Here is a 22,055-nt window from a genome sequence, read left to right as displayed (position 1 = left end):
GCCGTAGCAGCCCCAGACAGACACCAGGCACCACCAAAGACGAGCCATACACATGACCGGTCAGGTCAGCAGCACAACGCAAAGGCATCAGCCCCCAGGTCTAAGAGGTCGACAAGCCCCCCCAGGGTACCGAACCCCCCCTACCAGACCTTGCCATCACGCCTCCCAGTGCAGGTCAAGCCCGCAACCCGGTCACCCTGGCATATAAGGAGCAGTTCTGGGGGCTTGAGCAGGCCATGCCCAGCACCAAGGAGGAAGAAGGGTTGGTGGAACCTCCCCCACCACTTGTTGTCCTCCCCGTAACCACCTAAAAGTCGCCACTGAGCCAGTACGCATGCAGGGGCAGGAGCAAAAGACTTACAGAATGATAAAGAAAAAAAAACATTTTAAAGATATTTAGCAATTGTACATGCAAGTCTGGGGCAAATTTATCATTTTACTGCTGGCAATATCTACAGAGAAAAATTCTATTACCATGACTGGGGACACTTGAGAAATGTGCTTAATGAATTACATTATAGTATTTCTAGAGCTCAGCCAAGTGTATCTGAGCAGGGAAATAAAGCCATATGTCTGAGCGGTACCAAAATCCAGCTGGCTTGAACATCATTACAAATGGTTTCTCCCTAGCTAGACTCAGTTTAACGCACTGTACAAGTCAATGCCCACTTGTCGATTTTTCTGCCTCCAGTTTATGAAGAGCCCTCACTTTTGGACTGGCATGTTAAAGGTCTTTCAAGTGGTGCCACATCATCCAAACACAGCCCTTTGCTATGTATTCATGTGTATGTGAAGTCTCTGGAGAGGCTTTTGATGAGAAGAGCAGGCTGGAGTTGCTCCATCTCTCCTGCTCTGCACTCACCCACAGCAGTGACTGAGGAGGAGAATTATCCGAACATATGAATTCATACTCTTTGCCGACAGTTTTCCTCGTCTTACACACAGCTTTAGTTGAATGGTTGCTTTAACTCTTGCCCTTTCACTGCCACATTCAATTCCTATGGTCATGGTGCTATGAGGAGACCAGCAGCACAGGATCACTGGATTAGTCAGTGTGTTTGTGGATTATGGTTTACTCTGCAGTGACTTGGTTCCAAAACAACCCCAAAGGAGGCCAGTTGCGGCCACTTTAAAGAAAAAGTCAGTCTCCTTCTGCAAGCATGTTTGTCAGAATGAGGCATGTGGAGCGTGTTAACATCCTGGAACAGGATCAAAAAAGTTCTGGCTTTTAATGAGGGATGCACATGAAGCCCCATGTTACCCTTCCAGATGTGCCTAAATTCAAATGTAAAGTTTTTCCTAAAGCATAAATACGTACTCTATCACAGTTTCTTAAAACACTGCATGGTACTTGTATCATTATGGTATCAACTGTCCAAAAACTAATCCAAATACTGGCCTGTTGAAGACAAACAAATATTCATTGCCATTAATCAGAATATAAAAAGTTCATTATGTACAGGTCCTTCTCAAAATATTAGCATATTGTGATAAATTTCATTATTTTCCATAATGTCATGATGAAAATTTAACATTCATATATTTTAGATTCATTGCACACTAACTGAAATATTTCAGGTCTTTTATTGTTTTAATACAGATGATTTTGGCATACAGCTCATGAAAACCCAAAATTCCTATCTCACAAAATTAGCATATCATTAAAAGGGTCTCTAAACGAGCTATGAACCTAATCATCTGAATCAACGAGTTAACTCTAAACACCTGCAAAAGATTCCTGAGGCCTTTAAAACTCCCAGCCTGGTTCATCACTCAAAACCCCAATCATGGGTAAGACTGCCGACCTGACTGCTGTCCAGAAGGCCACTATTGACACCCTCAAGCAAGAGGGTAAGACACAGAAAGAAATTTCTGAATGAATAGGCTGTTCCCAGAGTGCTGTATCAAGGCACCTCAGTGGGAAGTCTGTGGGAAGGAAAAAGTGTGGCAGAAAACGCTGCACAACGAGAAGAGGTGACCGGACCCTGAGGAAGATTGTGGAGAAGGGCCGATTCCAGACCTTGGAGGACCTGCGGAAGCAGTGGACTGAGTCTGGAGTAGAAACATCCAGAGCCACCGTGCACAGGCGTGTGCAGGAAATGGGCTACAGGTGCCGCATTCCCCAGGTCAAGCCACTTTTGAACCAGAAACAGCGGCAGAAGCGCCTGACCTGGGCTACAGAGAAGCAGCACTGGACTGTTGCTCAGTGGTCCAAAGTACTGTTTTCGGATGAAAGCAAATTCTGCGTGTCATTCGGAAATCAAGGTGCCAGAGTCTGGAGGAAGACTGGGGAGAAGGAAATGCCAAAATGCCAGAAGTCCAGTGTCAAGTACCCACAGTCAGTGATGGTCTGGGGTGCCGTGTCAGCTGCTGGTGTTGGTCCACTGTGTTTTATCAAGGGCAGGGTCAATGCAGCTAGCTATCAGGAGATTTTGGAGCACTTCATGCTTCCATATGCTGAAAAGCTTTATGGAGATGAAGATTTCATTTTTCAGCACAACCTGGCACCTGCTCACAGTGCCAAAACCACTGGTAAATGGTTTACTGACCATGGTATCACTGTGCTCAATTGGCCTGCTAACTCTCCTGACCTGAACCCCATAGAGAATCTGTGGGATATTGTGAAGAGAACGTTGAGAGACTCAAGACCCAACACTCTGGATGAGCTAAAGGCCGCTATCGAAGCATCCTGGGCCTCCATAAGACCTCAACAGTGCCACAGGCTGATTGCCTCCATGCCACGCCGCATTGAAGCAGTCATTTCTGCCAAAGGATTCCTGACCAAGTATTGAGTGCATAACTGTACATGATTATTTGAAGGTTGACGTTTTTTGTATTAAAAACACTTTTCTTTTATTGGTCGGATGAAATATGCTAATTTTGTGAGATAGGAATTTTGGGTTTTCATGAGCTGTATGCCAAAATCATCTGTATTAAGACAATAAAAGACCTGAAATATTTCAGTTAGTGTGCAATGAATCTAAAATATATGAATGTTAAATTTTTATCATTACATTATGGAAAATAATGAACTTTATCACAATATGCTAATATTTTGAGAAGGACCTGTATAGTGATCTGATTCAAAAAGGGAAATTTGTACGAATTTCTTAGAGAGCAGCGATGGGAAGTAACAAGGTACAAATAGTTTGGTTACTGTAGCTTTTTCAGATATCTGTACTTTACTTAAGCATTTATTTTTCTGATGACTTTTTACTTTTACTCCCTACAATTAAACACAAATATAGGTACTTCCTACTCCTTACATTCATACACATATTGATAACAACACAACGTAAGAGACGCTTCAAAGCAGAGGGAAATTCAGTTGAGCGGAAAGAAGGCGTCCAGTGGGAGCACAACTTATGACGTTTTGAAAAACATTACCAGCAACACGAATGAAGACAGTAAATTTAGAAACACTGCAGACGATGATGGAACAGATTCGAAAAAGCAAGCCATTCCCCATCCATGACCTTATTTAAGAGAACTCTTCGATGTTTTCAGCTTCAACAATATTCATAGGGAATTATTGTGCCAACCTAAAAACCACAAGCTTCTGCTGTTCAAGAGTTCTTTATCAAATCTGAAAAAAAAAAACAAAAAACACATAAACGTAAACTTGTATTTTGAGGATAGGATGTGAGCAAAAGAGGAAAACTATCTTATTTTGTATAGAAGTTTTTTCTTTTTTAGAGTAATTAAGAGCTATTTGGTATCACTGAAGGTAAAAATTATTTTTCACTTTTTACTTTTGTACCTGCTCTTTTTAGTTTTGCTTAAGTATAGGAGTTCAGTCACTACATTTTTTGTATCAATCTTTCTTTGTTTTTACATCAGGTATATGTACTTTTACTTCTGCCACCTCAGTGATTTATTTCAAGTGTTTGTTTTTTGCCAATTGTGATGATTATGGTGTACAGCTAATGAAGACACCAAATAAAACTTCTAGAGAAATTTGTATTTGTATTAATATTTCATAAGACCAATTAACAAAAATTCAAAAACAGAAATGTAATGGCCTACACAGTCATGGCAAAAACTGCTAATTTTATACCCTCAACAAGGAAGGTAAGCTGCAAGAAGTAAGTTAATAAAGAAACCGACTGTATCCAAAAAAATAAAAAAAAGTTGAGTGAAAGGCAAAAAAAAGTGTGGTACAAAAAAGGGCACAAGAAACACCGTCAGAGTGACAGAGTGCTCTCTAGCAGTAGGGACCGTAGAGTAACGCAGTCCTGCCCCTCCCCCACCAGTTGCTGCACACTGCCGACTGAAAGAAGGCTTCTCCACTTTTCACTAGCCAACAAGAAAGAGAAATTGCCATTATAAAACACCTCAGTTTGCAGAAAACAGTAAAAATGTGGAAACAAAAAGAGAAGCACCCATCCCTCTTATTGACGTACTATTGTTTCCAAACAACAATTGGCGAGGGATGGGCAGCACGTCTGTTAAAAAGCTGATTGTATACCGAGTGTTAAGTGTTAGCACGTGAAATTTATGCCAATACTTGTTACCATATACAGTTTGATCCTTTTACATACATAATGCACACAGCAGTAACAGCTGAAGGGTTTATGGGATCAGCACTTCCTAGGATTTACTTACACAGCAGAGTTGATTTTAAGCTGCCATTCATGATCCATACATAACTTGGCATAAACCGATTAAATACAGCACCAGCAAGACAAAAATGGCCTTGCGTCAGGCAACGTGCAGCACACTGGGATAAATGCTACATACTCCATTCAGTCTTAATGTTGAGGAAGGTAGAAACAAACAATGCCTGCTTGACATCCACAGTTTGGCAAAAAGTCTGACAGACCACATTTGTTTGAGAGGCTGAAGCAACCAGAATGATGTACACCCAGCACCTTACAACCTATATTCACCCAACAAACAAAAAAGGCAATCTTTCTTTAAAATGGCTATAGAACAAAAGCATAACCTTTTTGGACACTTCATCAGAAATATACAAACTATACCCCAAAAAAAATAAAATAAAATCACCCAATGACACTGTAACCTTACATTCCTCTCTGTCCTTCTCAATTAACAACAACACAAAGACTTCTCACTGCCGGCCATTTTCATCAAATGAAAGGCTGCTGATGAAAATCTGTGCAGACTGAACTCTTCTATACATTCCCTGGAGCGTGCAAGCAACAAAGTCATTAAAATGTCTGAAACAAACGGAGCTGATGTGCAGTAATTACACTCCATTGTTGCACTCGTTGTGGTTTTATGTGCAGGCACTTGTGAGTGCCACCTCTGCTGGAAGCCAAAGGCTGCTTTTCTTTCAAGATCAGTGGGCGTGTCCTTACTGGGATTTAGGTGGGCATCGGAGCATGTCTAAAACCCCAGGAGTATTTTATCTGACCCCATCCAACTCTACCCCCTCCTATTTTTTTCCAGCTCCTCCTCCCTTGGTTGCTGAATTGTGATCCACACACTGCCAAGGTCAGTAGATTAGCATGCATGAGAGAGGGTGCACAATATTCGCTAAACATTAACCTAGCAGAAACTAGAAAGGGCACCGGCTACGCAGAGCATCCATTTATAATATTCACCAATCAGTTGTTTCTCTACAGAAAGTCAATGTCAAAATCTTTACAGCAGATCTAACCGATATATTTTCTTTTAGACCAAAGTATGACAAAAGTAAATAGCAGCATCATTTCGGCTTTGCTATTAACATGAGCTTCCTAAGGGAGTTCTGGGTCTGTTTTGGGGTTACCGTCTAGCAGAATGATCCTGCAAGGGAGGTGTCTAGTAGGCTTCTTAATCAGATTCCTTAACCACCTAAGCTATCTCCATTTGATGCAGATGAGTAGCCGGACTGAGACATGCAGAAGAAGCTCATTCCACCTGCTTGTATCTGGAATCTTGGATCTTGTTGTTTCTGTCCTGTTCTATTTCTTATTAATACAGGTTAGGGTTGGAACATAGAGAACTTTGGTTTTTGACCAAGGAGCAAAGCCCTAATATGTCCACCATATTTCATACTACCTTTGCTGGTAAACACAAACATACTTGCATTCCTTTGCTTGAGGCAGGAACTCAACCTGAATTCAGAGGAAGCAGTCAACCTTTTTGCCATTGAGAACCATTGCCTCTGACTTAGAGGAACAGGCTCTTATCCCAGCTATTTTTCTGGGGGCTATGTTTGTCTGGAGTTAAAGCTGTGGTACAATCATCAGACAATGAGCGACTGAAAGACAAGCACAGGACCACAAGACTATATGAAACAGAATAGCTCGCTTGCAAACATGGAACCTAGGGTACCCTCCAAACGTGGGTTGGGAAGACTCAGTGATTGATAGGCTCCCTGGACTCTACCTAAAAGGAGCTACAGGAAGATCCCTACCAGTTAACCTACCAATTACCAGAAGGAAAAGCAAGTTCGGTTGCAGTTCACTCGACGGCAGTCAGGGGTGGGGCTTTAGGCCCACCACTTTCCTGCATCACAATTTGGTTGTAGTAACATAAAATGTCAAACAATGTCTAAACACTGGGACACATTGGAGCCTAAATTTGTCTGTTTTCTGACAGTCAAGCAGCGTTAAAGAACAAAGTTGCCCACATACAGGGGTTGGACAATGAAACTGAAACACCTGGTGTTGGACCACAATAATTTATTAGTATGGTGTAGGGCCTCCTGTTGCGGCCAATACAGCGCCAATTCATCTTGGGAATGACATATACAAGTCCTGCACAGTGGTCAGGGGGATTTTAAGCCATTCTTCTTGCAGGATAGTGGCCAGGTCACTACGTGATACTGGTGGAGGAAAACGTTTCCTGACCCGCTCCTCCAAAACACCCCAAAGTGGTCAATAATACAATAATAATAATCAATAATATTCAGATCTGGTGACTGTGCAGGCCATGGGAGATGTTCAACTTCACTTTCATGTTCATCAAACCAATCTTTCACCAGTCTTGCTGTGTGTATTGGTGCATTGTCATCCTGATAGACGGCACCGCCTTCAGGATACAATGTTTGAACCATTGGATACACATGATCCTCAAGAATGGTTCGGGAGTCCTTGGCAGTGACGCGCCCATCTAGCACAAGTATTGGGCCAAGGGAATGCCATGATATGGCAGCCCAAACCATCACTGATCCACCCCCATGCTTCACTCTGGGCATGCAACAGTCTGGGTGGTATGCTTCTTTGGGGCTTCTCCACACCGTAACTCTCCTGGATGTGGGGAAAACAGTAAAGGTGGACTCATCAGAGAACAATACATGTTTCACATTGTCCACAGCCCAAGATTTGCGCTCCTTGCACCATTGAAACCGACGTTTGGCATTGGCATGAGTGACCAAAGGTTTGGCTATAGCAGCCCGGCCGTGTATATCGACCCTGTGGAGCTCCTGACGGACAGTTCTGGTGGAAACAGGAGAGTTGAGGTGCACATTTAATTCTGCCGTGATTTGGGCAGCCGTGGTTTTATGTTTTTTGGATACAATCCGGGTTAGCACCCGAACATCCCTTTCAGACAGCTTCCTCTTGCGTCCACAGTTAACCCTGTTGGATGTGATTCGTCCTTCTTGGTGGTATGCTGACATTACCCTAGATACCGTGGCTCTTGATACATCACAAAGAGTTGCTGTCTTGGTCACAGATGCGCCAGCAAGACGTGCACCAACAATTTGTCCTCTTTTGAACTCTGGTATGTCACCCATAATATTGTGTGCATTTCAATATTTTGAACAAAACTGTGCTCTTACCCTGCTAATTGAACCTTCACACTCTGCTCTTACTGGTGCAATGTGCAATCAATGAAGACTGTCTACCAGGCTGGTCCAATTTAGCCATGAAACCTCCCACACTAAAATGACAGGTGTTTCAGTTTCATTGTCCAACCCCTGTAGATACCCAAAGTTTCCTTTGGGCATCTATGTAGGAAGACAAGTTGCCAGACAGCTATCTGATAACCGGCAGAGATACATGCTGCATGGCTGCCTAACCAACAATTACTGCTTCAAGCCTCTTGGTACTTTATATCGCCCTGCAGCCTGCAAGGCATAATGAAAAACAGACAAGCCCTTCTTCTGCCACAAAACCCCTTTGCTTACTACACATGTGAGCTTAGCCTGCTCATTAGGGGACAAGGAAGGAGCAAGTGAAGAGGAATTGAGGAAAAAATGTAAATTGACACTTTTCCAGGAAAAGGAAGGATCCCCTCTAAGGAAAACATCCAGGCACCCCTTGTTCTTACAGGCAGCACAAAAATGGATGTCATGTTCTACATAAACACTGCAAGCTGAACAGAGTTTGGTTTTTAGAAGAAGCTAAAAACTGTTTATGAAAACTGTCCAATTGGTGTCAATGACATTTTATAGATTTAGACCAAATGTGCTGCCTTACCTGACCTTCTGTTCTAGAGAAGAAGGAATTTAGATAATTAATGTAGAGTAAGGGAAACATTGATGAATGGAAAAATACTGATGTGCTGGGAACCATTCAGTTTTATCAATTCAGTCCCTTCATAATAGAGAATGAAATGGGTTTCTTCTTAATGGTGAATGACGACAAAGAGGGTGGTGCATTTGTCGCCTAGTGCAGTTGGCTCTGAAGTGAAGAAAACAGGCAACAGAATGTGTTTTTAGGAGAATGAACTGCAGCCAGGTGCCGTTTCAAGGAGCCAGCACACATCCTTACAGCTGAAACCGGGTATATTCTAGCTGCTGCTGGACAGGAGTGTCTCCAAGAATGAGAACAAAGAAACTGTGGAAAGCAAGGAGACGATTTTAAGGAGCAACCTGTAGGTTATGAAGAACTGCTTGTTTCATAGATTAATGAAAATTGTTTAGAGAGGCTTTCCTGGAAAAAAAACAACACACCAATCAACTTTCCCTGAGAGTCTGAACAGCATTCCTGTTTGTTGTAAGCTCCCACAGTGCGTCAATCAATTACCAAAAGGCTGTCAGCTGAACAAATGCTGAAAAACAGCTTCCTGCTGTTAGGTTATAAAGCTTAATCCACACTTCTTATATATGGTTTATGTGGAGTGATTACATTCAATGATGCAGTCAGCTGCAAAGACGTTTTCCACTTAAATCAGCAGATGGGCAGGGAGAGACATTACATTTTACTTGGGTAGCAGATTGCTGCGTATTGTTAAAAGACAACTGGAAGCAAAACGGAGGAAGAACCAAATGTTTCTGGATGTACAGTTCCTTACAGCTTGCTGACCGAGTCATGCCTGCTCAAAACTGAAGACTAAGCCAAATAAGAATTCAAATATTATATGTAAATTGGGTCACATATGCCCCATGCTATGTAGGATACAGTTCCTGGAAAGTATTCATAACATCTGAAGTCTTTTCCCATTTTATCACAAACCAACACAAAGCACATATTTGTAAAAGGGCTTTCAGCATGTTATGAGTTTTCCTTCTTTTCCCACGAATAAAAATCGGAAAACTCGCCATACATTTGTATTATGGACATATTCACAAGCAACTCAATAATGTATAGAACCACTTTTTGCTGCAATCACAGCCGGTAGTCTTTAGGTGTATGTCTAACAGTTTTGCACATTCTACAGACTGACCCGATGCAAAATAGCTCAAGCTCAAACAGGATGGAGAGCATTTGTGAACAGAAAGTCTCACCACAGATTTGGGTCTGGACTTTGACTAGGCCGTGCTAACATGAGAATATGCATCAATTAAAAAAAAATGAGTAGCCCTGGTTGTGTGATACGATCTCTCTTCTGCTTGACTGTGAATTTATGCCAGTCTTTTGCAGCCCCATCCAGGTAACCAGCTTCCCTGTTCCTATTGGAAAAAAGCATCCCCCACAGCATGATGCTGCCAGCCCTGCATTACAGGTTGGTACAGTGTGTTCTGTGTTGTTGTGCAGTGTAGAATTTACTCCACAAATGTTTACATGTAGCTGAAAATGTTTAAAGAGCAGTAATTTTTATGGATTTTATCTCTACCTTTTTGAAATAAAAAGGCCAGATTTGAAGAGTGTAAGCCAAATAGTTTTCTTGTCAAGTTCTCCCATAGCTGTGGATCTCTGCAGCTCCTTCACTGTTACCATGTGTCTCTTGGGTGCTTCTCTGATTAAAACATTGGTTTAGAGTAAACAAATATTAAAAACAATGCATGTGTATTCTTTAATTTCACAAATATGCCATACTTTGGCCAGTCTATCACATAAAAGCTCAACAAAATACATTAAAGTTTGCTGTTCTAAAGAGACAAAATGAAAGGTTTAGGGGTATGATTACTTTAGCAATGCACCATGTGACGCTTCAGAAAGGTACTAAGCTCTTATTTTCCCCAGGCATTCAATCAATGCTCAAAATAAAGCAACACAGGCAACAGATATTGTGCACAGTAGCATATAAAAAGAAAAACCTGCAGGAACGAAACTTGTAACTGCATGTACAGGTCCTTCTCAAAATATTAGCATATTGTGATAAAGTTCATTATTTTCCATAATGTCATGACGACAATTTAACATTCATATATTTTAGATTCATTGCACACTAACTGAGATATTTCAGGTCTTTTATTGTCTTAATACGGATGATTTTGGCATTCTGCTCATGAAAACCCAAAATTCCTATCTCACAAAATTAGCAAATCATTAAAAGGGTCTCTAAACGAGCTATGAACCTAATCATCTGAATCAACGAGTTAACTCTAAACACCTGCAAAAGATTCCTGAGGCCTTTAAAACTCCCAGCCTGGTTCATCACTCAAAATCCCAATCATGGGTAAGACTGCCGACCTGACTGCTGTCCAGAAGGCCACTATTGACACCCTCAAGCAAGAGGGTAAGACACAGAAAGAAATTTCTGAACGAATAGGCTGTTCCCAGAGTGCTGTATCAAGGCACCTCAGTGGGAAGTCTGTGGGAAGGAAAAAGTGTGGCAGAAAAACGCTGCACAACGAGAAGAGGTGACCGGACCCTGAGGAAGATTGTGGAGAAGGGCCGATTCCAGACCTTGGGGGACCTGCGGAAGCAGTGGACTGAGTCTGGAGTAGAAACATCCAGAGCCACTGTGCACAGGCATGTGCAGGAAATGGGCTACGGGTGCCGCATTCCCCAGGTCAAGCCACTTTTGAACCAGAAACAGCGGCAGAAGCGCCTGACCTGGGCTACAGAGAAGCAGCACTGGACTGTTGCTCAGTGGTCCAAAGTACTTTTTTCGGATGAAAGCAAATTCTGCATGTCATTCGGAAATCAAGGTGCCAGAGTCTGGAGGAAGACTGGGGAGAAGGAAATGCCAAAATGCCAGAAGTCCAGTGTCAAGTACCCACAGTCAGTGATGGTCTGGGGTGCCGTGTCAGCTGCTGGTGTTGGTCCACTGTGTTTTATCAAGGGCAGGGTCAATGCAGCTAGCTATCAGGAGATTTTGGAGCACTTCATGGTTCCATCTGCTGAAAAGCTTTATGGAGATGAAGATTTCATTTTTCAGCACGACCTGGCACCTGCTCACAGTGCCAAACCCACTGGTAAATGGTTTACTGACCATGGTATCACTGTGCTCAATTGGCCTGCCAACTCTCCTGACCCGAACCCCATAGAGAATCTGTGGGATATTGTGAAGAGAACATTGAGAGACTCAAGACCCAACACTCTGGATGAGCTAAAGGCCGCTATCGAAGCATCCTGGGCCTCCATAAGACCTCAGCAGTGCCACAGGCTGATTGCCTCCATGCCACGCCGCATTAAAGCAGTCATTTCTGCAAAAGGATTCCCGACCAAGTATTGAGTGCATAACTGTACATGATTATTTGAAGGTTGACGTTTTTTTGTATTAAAAACACTTTTCTTTTATTGGTCGGATGAAATATGCTAATTTTGTGAGATAGGAATTTTGGGTTTTCATGAGCTGTATGCCAAAATCATCCGTATTAAGACAATAAAAGACCTGAAATATTTCAGTTAGTGTGCAATGAATCTAAAATACATGAATGTTAAATTTTCATCATTACATTATGGAAAATAATGAACTTTATCACAATATGCTAATATTTTGAGAAGGACCTGTATTTACAAGATGTGGTGATGGTTCCATGGTTGTCTTTTTTATTTGGCATATTTGGCCCCCAGGCCTTGTGGTATCCTTCTATGAGAAGCTGTGTTTGTTGTGCTTGCCAGCCTCAGACCTGAATCCTGTCATTTTGTGAGGACCTGGACATTTCCTGAACCCCACCGCTCAACTTTAGTCTACAGCTGTCAACTTGCTTTCTTGCTCCCATACTTCAGATCTGCCATCTAGAGCACCCAGGAAACAGGTCTAACCTGAGCATTCTCTTGTTCATGTAGGAAACCTTGATCCCTCTCGGCCAATTTTACCTGCCAGTGCCAGAACTTTCTTAGTTTCAGCTTGCAAGCATGTTGACTATTTTTATGTGTTTAAACAAGGCATTTTTCAAAGAAAAGTCTCTTCATGAGTGTGACTTGCAGATTGGGTTGTTATTTCCATTTTTAAATATAGTTTCTTTCTTTCATAACAAGAAACCACTGATGACAAACTAAAATGTCATAACTAGTATTTACCTACTGAAATAAACCAGAAATGCAGCTTTTGGTTCTTGCTTTCAGTAAAAACAGACAAAGCTTTTTTGATGAAAACAGTTACAGTACTAAGCACACTCATCAGCATGAATGCCATATTATTTTTGGATGTTCAGTGATTCACTTGAACCACACTGATTTTGGGGTGGTAAGATTATAAAACAAACAAAACAAAAAAAACTAATTAATTATAGCTATTAATTATTGCTAGCTTGCTTTATCTATTCCAGTCCTGAAATAATTTCAACTATCCAACTATCTGGTATTTGTAAGCAGTTACTCCAATCCCTTGGTGCAATGCAGCTGATTCCCACTGGGAGTGAAATAGTCCCACAGCATGATGCTGCCACCACCATTTTTAACAACTGACAGTATTCTCAGGGTAAAAGGCTTCATTTTGCCTCTTGCAAACATACTTCTTATCATTTTGCCCTACCTCAATCCTTGTCTCCTCTTAAGATAAAGCTTTTCCCCAGAAAGCATTTATTCCACCATGTGGAAAACTGAAATTTAGTTGAAAGTGCTGATTTTGGAGATTCTTTCTTGTTCAGCAGCAACTTAGCCAGAGTTGATGCTAAACCCATTTTCCGCTATACAGTGAAAATGGTTTCCAGCAATCTCCATTTTATGATAGACCTGCCATGGTGTTTCCTGGGTTGTTCTTGCTGTAACTTGGGCACAATTAGAGATTCCAACAGGGCAATGCTCTAAAACACACGTCAAAACTGTTTTGGATTGGTCTCCCCAAAGCCCTGACCGCAACCTTATTGGAAATTTAGGTATTATCCTTACAGACTCCCATGCAAGTCTGTGCCAGGAAACCACCCAATTTAAATAAACCTTAGTGCCGTTTCTGATAAAAACAGTGGTCAAATATCCAGCCTGTCCTAAAATAAATAGATTTAAGAATCACTGAAGTTGTTTTTTGTATAACAATACCAGCCCAAAATAGAGCAATGAAATGAGTTATTGAAAGTCCAAATTAATGACATCCCTGCCAATGATGAGTATATGTAATCTTTTGACCTGCACTGCACGCCCTAACCAATTTCCTGTGCTTTTGTTGATAAAAATTGAAAACTGACGCACACCGCTTCAGATGTTAAACAGATCTCCAGCCTTTGCTGTGCTTTACTAAACCTTCCGTTTTTGGAGGAGAGGAGCAGGAAATTTATGTCCAAAGAAATAAAAAGGAACTTCAGCATGACTGAACAAAAAGGGTAGCAAGTGAATACATTTACTCACTGTATGGAAAACTGATGCGTGGTGTGACGTCCTCCTCAGTTTTACTGGCTGATTGCAGACTACCAGCCAATAGCAGCGCAGCAGCCAAAAGACTGCGGATGGTCATAGCTAATGAGCACATGGCTGAAGAATTCTCGCACACACAATTTCTCAGTTGCTTTCAGGATTCCCTGGAATTCATTAAAACCTCCTCTTGACTCCACACAGCTTCATGTTTTCACTCCCATCTTCCTGCAGGCGGAGAGGGGTGGGAGTGAACGTGTCCTTGGCTGGATTTTTGCACTCCCAGAGGTCCGTACACAGGGTTAGCAAGGAGAAAAGGAATCCTTTCTGGCTCAACAGCTGCTTGCTTTTTGTACTTAAAGCCCCTTCTGATGGGTCAGCGATAAACTCAGACAAGCAGCCATTTGGTTAAAGTCATTATGGATCTGTGGAGAGAGAGAAGAGAAGAGAGAGAAGTAGTTGTTTATGTCTGATCTGAGAAGATGCTGCACTAGCCAAATTCCAGGTACAGCATTGTCCTCTTTAAACAGATACAAAAGGCAAAGGGATTCCTAATGTTGGATAGTGTTGATGTCAATTAAATCAGCAGAAATTAATCTATGGCCAAATTTTCACATTCAGGCAAAATGATGGGCTTTAGTCGTCATTCGAAGCAAAGATTCTTGAGTTCAGATGGCTATTCAATGTCTTTTTGATTTCTGTATTTTCTTTGAGGCCAATTTTGTTTTTGAGCAAGTCTGATTTTTCTTAAATAATACATGAGAATAAAACTATGTTGCAGTTTCTATAATAGAGGTTGTAATTTTACAGGATTTTTCTCATCCATGCATCTTAGCATATGTCCCTAACCTTTATCTAATTTTTAAAAAGTCCATCCAAGCATTGGCTGATTTCTAAACCAAAAATATAGAAGTTCTAAGTTTTCATGCATGCAAAAAGGAAAAAAAGCTATATAATTATTATAAATAAATGTTTTTCTGAGTAAAGATTTTTCTAATATTTCTATTTAAATTAAATTCATACCAGCTGTCATACAACCTGAGTAATACATACGGTACTCTGCAAAACTTTAGGCAGGTTTGAACAAATGCTGTAAACAAAGAATGCTTTCAAAACACATACAAAATACATACAAATCAAAACTTATTAAACCATTACAGATCTAATGTAGTGGAATAGGTATTAAACACAGTTACAGAAACATATGAAGTACTTTGTTGAAAAGCCTAATTTTAGTAATGACAACTTTAATGGCTTCCTACCAGTGATCGGTAGGTCAAGTAGTGTTTTCATTACCTAAATGGGTCAACGAACAACATATCCTCTGATTCAATTATTCATTTTCTTGTTTTTGGTTTTATAAAAAAAATAAATAAGTGATAAAGGTTAGGGCCAAATGCATTGAACCATATGGATAATATTGTAATAATTTTTTTTTGCTTTGATTTAAAACTATCACCTCTATTAAAGAATCTCTACCTCATGGTCGAGGTTTGTTAAGTTTCACAGCTGAATTCATACATAATCTGCAGAAAGGAGCTTGGATGTGTTTACAGTCCTTGTTAGGAAAAGTTGGAACCAGCAGGTCAAACTTTAAAGAAAACCATGACAAATTACTAAATAAATAATAAGTACTGGGCAATCATTTCTATTCGACAGTGCTACACACAGGAGACAGAAAAGTGCTTTTTGAAATTAATTTAAAAACAAATATGGTGCAAAGACCACACACACACACTTCAGCTGAGTGAAGAGAGCAGAGCCTGCTTCTATGATAACTCGCTACAACCACATGCCTGCCTGGATCAGCCCATAGGCAATAGGTGTTAAGAGTTTAAAACATAAACACTGACAAGCAGGTGACGTCTCTCGCATCATTCCAATGACTTCCAGGTGACCTTGTTGAAATATTTACAAAAGGTAATAAATCCGACAACAGAAGAAGGCGAGAGTGTAGCCATGTGTCGACCAGCGAGACAGGAAAACAACAGTGGGAGCCTATTTTAAAACAATACAATCAGACTGAACAACGCTGTTTAAAATGATATTTACGGCCTTTCTGCTACCTGCAGGTACACTGTCTGGTGGCAGAGGAGCTTAATTTACTGTATCTGAATGTTACACAATGAACCCCAACCTCCACTGCCTGGACTAGTAAACCTACAGCACTGATCAGGAGGGCCGATTTTTTCCTAAGGACTGCCTATGAGAAATAAAAAGACAAAAAAAATATGTGCATCACATTATTTTATAAAGGAAGTAGCTTTTAATTATTTATTTCAAAAGAAATGATTAAATATTAAATGAAAACAAAAGTGCATTAATGTACTTGTTGGATGTGGTGTTTATGACCGGAAATAGTGGGTGATCTTAAATTTGATGCATTCAATGAGTAGAATATATAACGGTTTTTCCGCATTTGACCCGGTAATTACTGCCAAGCAAGGAAAAACTGCCAGAAACAAATGTTCACTCTCAAATAACTCTCAAATACCAGCCTTTCTTTGTTTTATGCAGCTTCAGTGAAGCTGGCTGGGTCTCTGCAGGGTGCGATCCTCTGACATTCCCTCCTCCTGCAGTCGTCCCTCTCATATCTGCTGGGACAACATGCATAGCAGCTAAACGTGCAGCAGAAATCTGCAGGTCCCAGTGTTCTCAGGGTGCCTCCTTATACAAATACAAATACTATGGGATGCAGTTCAGAGGGATTCCTAAAATTTAGATAAATGCAAAAGCAACTTGGCAATTTATATAGGACAGTAAATAATCTCTAATCCTCAATACTGATCTTTACTAGCCAGAAGAGAAAACACTAAATTATACAGTCATGTATGTTGTAGTCCAATTAATCATGTAACATCTAAACCATTTGTAAGAAAAATTAAGAACAATGTAGAGTAAAAATGAATTAAATATGTCAGATGTGCTTGACCAAAGTAGGTGATTTTATTAGAACAGACACACAGGATGGGAGTTTTTAATCCAATCGGAGTTGCTATACTTCAAGTGACTATCCCTCATCCAAGAGGACCCATCTGTTTGTTTAGGTGTAGGTCTGCTGCTCCCTGTATCTGTGAAGGTTGAACCTGCTGCCATATTGCCTAAAGCTGCCGATTCATTAACCTTCTAAACCTCTCGAGACTCCCCATTAATACCTGCATCTGTTCACAAAGAGACAAGATGTGACAGACACGCTGGACGATGCACTCAGCTGGGTCACGTCAGGTTCACAGGACAGGGAACAACATGAATTCATGCAATTTGGCCAGCTCCATATGTAGGACTGGGCGTCATGTAACCAATATTTGCAAAGCAACTTGACTAATATTTAGTGTTTAGCTTGGATTGGAGATAGAGAAGCACCAATCAGGCTTTTCAAGCCAATACCAGTTTCAGGTTTTCTTTGGTGTCTTAATTGCTGATTCTGATTCCAAGATAGCCCCAATTTATAGATCAACCTTTATCCATTTAAAAAGTTTCTCTTAAATGATTCAAACACAGTTTTGGCATTGTGCCCTGACAGGCCAAAAAAAAAAAAAAAATTGTTTCATTGGACCAGATAAATGTCCTCGTCTTACAGAACTGTGAAATTTAGCTCTTTCAATGACTGACCCTTAAAACGGCATTACGTCCTGGGTTCAGATGGCTCTTAAATAAGATTTATAGAGCCATTATATTGAACAGAAAAGACCTTAGTGGGAGACAGAAAAGGCAGAGACTGCTTGCTGTGTTTGTCATTGTAACTCACACTTATAGCAGCAGGCTGCTTAGCCGAGGCAGCAGTACAGGATTGGTTCAGAAATGAACAAGGGCAAGGTGGGGGACGGTACGAGATCTCCCCAAACCAATGAATGATCAATGGTTACGAGCCTCTTCTCTCTTTGGAAAAGAATAAAATTCAGTGCTATAAGTTTAATCCTTCTGTAAAAAGTAGCTTGTAAATCTATATTTAACTTAAAAACCAAGAGCACATAATCAGGTGACTTGACTTGGACTTGCCCCACAAAGACTTGAGTTGGAAGAAAATGACTTGTGAACATCTCTGCCAGCGATTCAATGCATTCAAGGAATCTAGAAGTGGCAAAGTAGCTCAAATAACCCATTGTTACAACCAATGCATGCAGAAGACCATCTCCAAATGCACAACGCATGAAGCCAGAAAGCAGACAGGCTACAGAAGCATACACCGAGTGCCACTCTCATCTAAGAACAAGAAACTAAGGGCTACAGTTTGCACAAGCTAAACAAAACCAGACACTAAAAATCTGGAAAAACCATTGTCTGATCTGAGGAGTCCTAATTTCAGCTGTGAAATGCAGATGGTAGGTTCAGAATTTGGTGTAAACTTGAACATTTGCGTCAGTGGTTCAGGGTACTGGTGGTAGTGTAATAGTGTGGGGGATTTTTTTTGGGTTCCACTTTGGGCCCCTGAGCACAAACTAGGCCTAGTAAAGAATGGTACCAATTTGGTTAATGCATTCACAGATGGTTAATGTATCCCAGGACATATTAGCTGTAATACAGCTGGAAGTGGCTATATGCATCCCGGACAATGAAAAACAAATTAAGTGGCTGGCTGATGGCCATGGCACACAATGAATGAACTATAACAGCAGAGAACTTTGACCCAGAGCAACACAGTGCAGGTTTGAGCTCAGCAGACTGCTTGTAGAACCAAGAAGGCAGAGTGCTAAATAAATCACGTCTGGGTTAAAAATAAACTCTGAGAGCCTCCATGCAGCAGCTGAGGCTGCAGCGATTGTTTCTCAAGCTGGCAGAGCCCATCGTAAATTCATCATCAAAGCGACCATGAGCGGCTCTGAGTTTACCCAACACCAAAGCATGAATCAGCATGTCTGGTTGAGGGAGCACAGTGAGAAATCTGTGAGACAAAGATGAGGAGCAGATGACTAGAATGACGTAACCGCTTGCAGCTACAGTGCACACCTGCACATAGATGTTGCTCACCATTTACCCTGAACTAGAATATGATGAGGACAATTTTATTGGCAGCCTTAGTAAAGTTGTGTAAAGAGTCTTTTCTGGTTCTGTTTTGCTGTGGCATCACGATCTCACAGATTTTTTTTAAAAGCCAAACTATATTTTTGTATATTCAGTAGACAGTTGTGTGATTGACTCAGAGGAATTTTGGTATCACTATATTAAGCAAAGTTAGTACGAGGAAATTCACTTTGATGTAGAGCCAATCAGGACAAACATCCAAATAGAAAGCCTACTATTAGCAGTGCAAGTTAGCAACATACATCTCTGTTTTCCTTTTATACACTGTAGCATCAAGGAGGGTGTCTATTTCTATGGAAGTGATGTAAGAAATTTTTATCATTTCTAGCTATCACTAGATTTTATATGCAGGGCAGCCATATTTTGAGCATGGAGTTTGCATGTTGTCCCTGTGGGTTCTCTCCAGGTACTCCAGCTTCCTCCCACAGTCCAAAAGCATGACTGTTAGTTTTACTGGTTGTTCAAAATGGCCACTAGGTATGAGTGCATGTGTGTGTGTGCCTGAGTTGCACTGTGATGGACTGGTGACTTGTCCAGGGTGTACCCCATCTCTCAGTAAATCCCCCCCCCCCCCAGCAAGGACAAGCAGATATAGACAATGGATGGATGGACATCCATGTAGCATTAATGAATGAGCAACTTTATTTTTCATTTTTATTTTAATGCCTTTTACCCATCTTTACCAGGGCTGTCATGTTGGAGTTCTCCCACTGAACCAAATGACCCAAATTCTGGCTCAACTATAGAGGTTCACACCATCTCCTTGTTGGTGTAAAGTCAGCACTTCAAACAGCAAATTTGCAAAAACCCGTTAAAAACTCTTTGGAACTTTAAAAACTGGAACTTCAGAAAACAGGAAGTTCACTCTGAGATGCTGAGTGCAGTGGTCCTATAAGGGCTCATTGCTTTCTTTGCTGAAAGGTATATCAGGCACAAATTTCCAGGATATCCTCCAACCGGAGTCCTCTGGTATTTTTTTTTTTTTTAAATATGGCCTACATTAACAAAAACAGAACACAACAAAGGCACAGGAAAAAAGAAAATTGTTCTCACTTTTAAAAAAGGAAAACATCGCACTCCGCAGGAAATTAAACTCTTATTTAAAGTAAATATTCTTAGTTAGAAAAACAAAGTTATGAGATCAGCTACAATACACTTTCAATGCCGGTCCTTCATTACACCACAAGAAAAAATACAGGTTTAACATAATATAGAGAAAAATATTGACTCTCCAATTTCACTTTTACCCTGCAGGCAGCACTTTATCTTGGATCTGAAACCGACAGAGTCCTGTCAACACGCAGCAAATAAAGAGTTTAACCCAGGATAACATGGAAACCCGCATGCACGCGTCAACCTTTATGTATGTAATTCTGAACAGATGCAGGCTGAATGTTCAGAATCTTGATGCCTGAGAGCAAAAACTGCCTCTGGAAAAAAAACACACAAATGTGTACAAAAGGCTCCGAACACAGCAGTATTTGCTGCTAATCAGTGGCCAATTATTTTTACATACTGCACTTCATCTCCACATCTTTCCCCCTTCCTTCTTCAATCTACTGGGATATTAGTTCCAGGACACAACATGATGTGGCATCAAATGTTAATAAAAAAAAAATGAAATTCATTTCAATAATCAATTATTCATGAGTGTGATCCCAAATTGATTTTATGAAGAGGATGACTTTTCTTGCATGTACCATTAATTATTCACACAGTTGTCTTTGTGATGATGACTTGCTGTAATGCATCCTGCAGTGGCATGTCCCTGGAACATTTGATCACATGATGATGATGATCATGATGATGATGATGAGGTTCCAATAGATCGGTTCTGAAAATGAAGCAGCATGCCAAGTACCAACCTGGAAGCTTTGACATTTAGGCTAGAACACATTTTTTTTGTGATGAAATACTCACTGAGTGGTAGTTCATCTTGCCACCAAGCAGAGCAAATAAGTATAAAAACTATTTTATCCTAAATTAACAGAAACGGAAGTGAGTAAAAACTGAAAAGTATTCAGTGATGGAGGTTTGTGCTACATAGGCAGGTAACTCCAAAAAATCTAATATTTTAAGATCCGAAATCACTGAACATGTTTAATAGAACCAGAGCCATAAACACAAATATATGCAGGCATTTTTATGAATCAGGCATAACATTATGATCTCTGGCAGGTGAAGTGAAAAATTCTGATCATCCCTTTACTTTGGCACCTGTTAGTGGGATATAATAGGCAGCAAGTGAAGATTGGTATGCTGAAAGCAAGAGAAAAAAAAAAATGGGCAAGTGTTTAGGTCAAACGGCCAAGTCAGAGCACATCCATAACTGCAGCTCTTGTGTGCTGTTCTTGTTCTGCTGTGGTCAATATTGATCAAAAGTGGTCCAAGGAAGGGACAGTGGCGAGATAGTGACAGGGTCATTGATCCAAGTGGGAAAGAAGGCAAGCTGGCAGAGGTAGCATAACGGTTTGAGTAATGTTCTGCTTGGAAACCTTGGCTTCTGCTATCTATGTGCATGTTACTTTGAAATAGACCACCTACCTTAGTATTGTTGCAGACCGTGTACACCACTTCATGGAAATCCCTGATGTTTCTGGCCTCTTTCAGAGATATTTTGTGCAGTGTAACAGCAAAATATAGTTGATGAATGGTTTCAGGAGCACAACATGTTTTAGGTAGGGGTGTACCGAATGATCAGCCGGCAGGTCAATCGGCCACAATTTCCTTGATTTTTGGAGATTGGTGATCGGCTGATACTTGTGAAACCTATCTTATCTACTCGTCTAACCTGTTGTGCAAGATTTGTTTCTTTTAAAATGTGAAAAATGAAAGACTAAAAGGAACTGTATTGCTCCATTCGTTTCATTTATATTTGAGAGCACTGCCTCATGTGCAGTTAAAACGAGTTTGTATTTTAATGTTCAGTGTTTATGAATAAAATAAGATTGGAACTTTGAAGGTGTATTTTGACTGTATAACACCTAACAGTGTCAGTAATTAAAAAAACAAAACAATATCAGCCAAAATTGGATACGGCACGCCACGCTTTTTAAAGCTCGTAATTGGCCAGAGAACTGCAGTCGGTGCACCCCTAGTTTTAGGCATTCATTTGGTCCCCAGAACACTCGCCGATCAAGTATAAGTGTGTTACAAACAAGTGAGATCCATGTAGGATGTATTTTACAACTACCAACTTAAAGGATCTGCTTCTACCATGCTGGAGGCAGATATTAC

At 40.7% G+C, this 22,055-nt stretch overlaps 1 protein-coding gene across 2 annotated transcripts in view; it reads right to left on the bottom strand.

The window, feature by feature from the left end:
• Positions 1-22,055, bottom strand: part of LOC124866487 (semaphorin-4B-like) — an 83,185-nt gene that overhangs the window by 25,046 nt on the left and 36,084 nt on the right. For both annotated transcript variants that reach the window (XM_047362288.1, XM_047362287.1), the window contains exon 2: positions 13,794-14,221. In XM_047362288.1, the coding sequence (XP_047218244.1) occupies positions 13,794-13,914 (121 nt within the window). In that variant the 5' untranslated portion in view covers positions 13,915-14,221. The remainder of the gene's footprint in view (positions 1-13,793; positions 14,222-22,055) is intronic.

The sequence above is a fragment of the Girardinichthys multiradiatus genome, chromosome 4, assembly GCF_021462225.1.
Source record: "Girardinichthys multiradiatus isolate DD_20200921_A chromosome 4, DD_fGirMul_XY1, whole genome shotgun sequence".
NCBI lineage: Eukaryota > Metazoa > Chordata > Actinopteri > Cyprinodontiformes > Goodeidae > Girardinichthys > Girardinichthys multiradiatus.
This window is presented reverse-complemented; position numbering and strand designations above follow the sequence as displayed.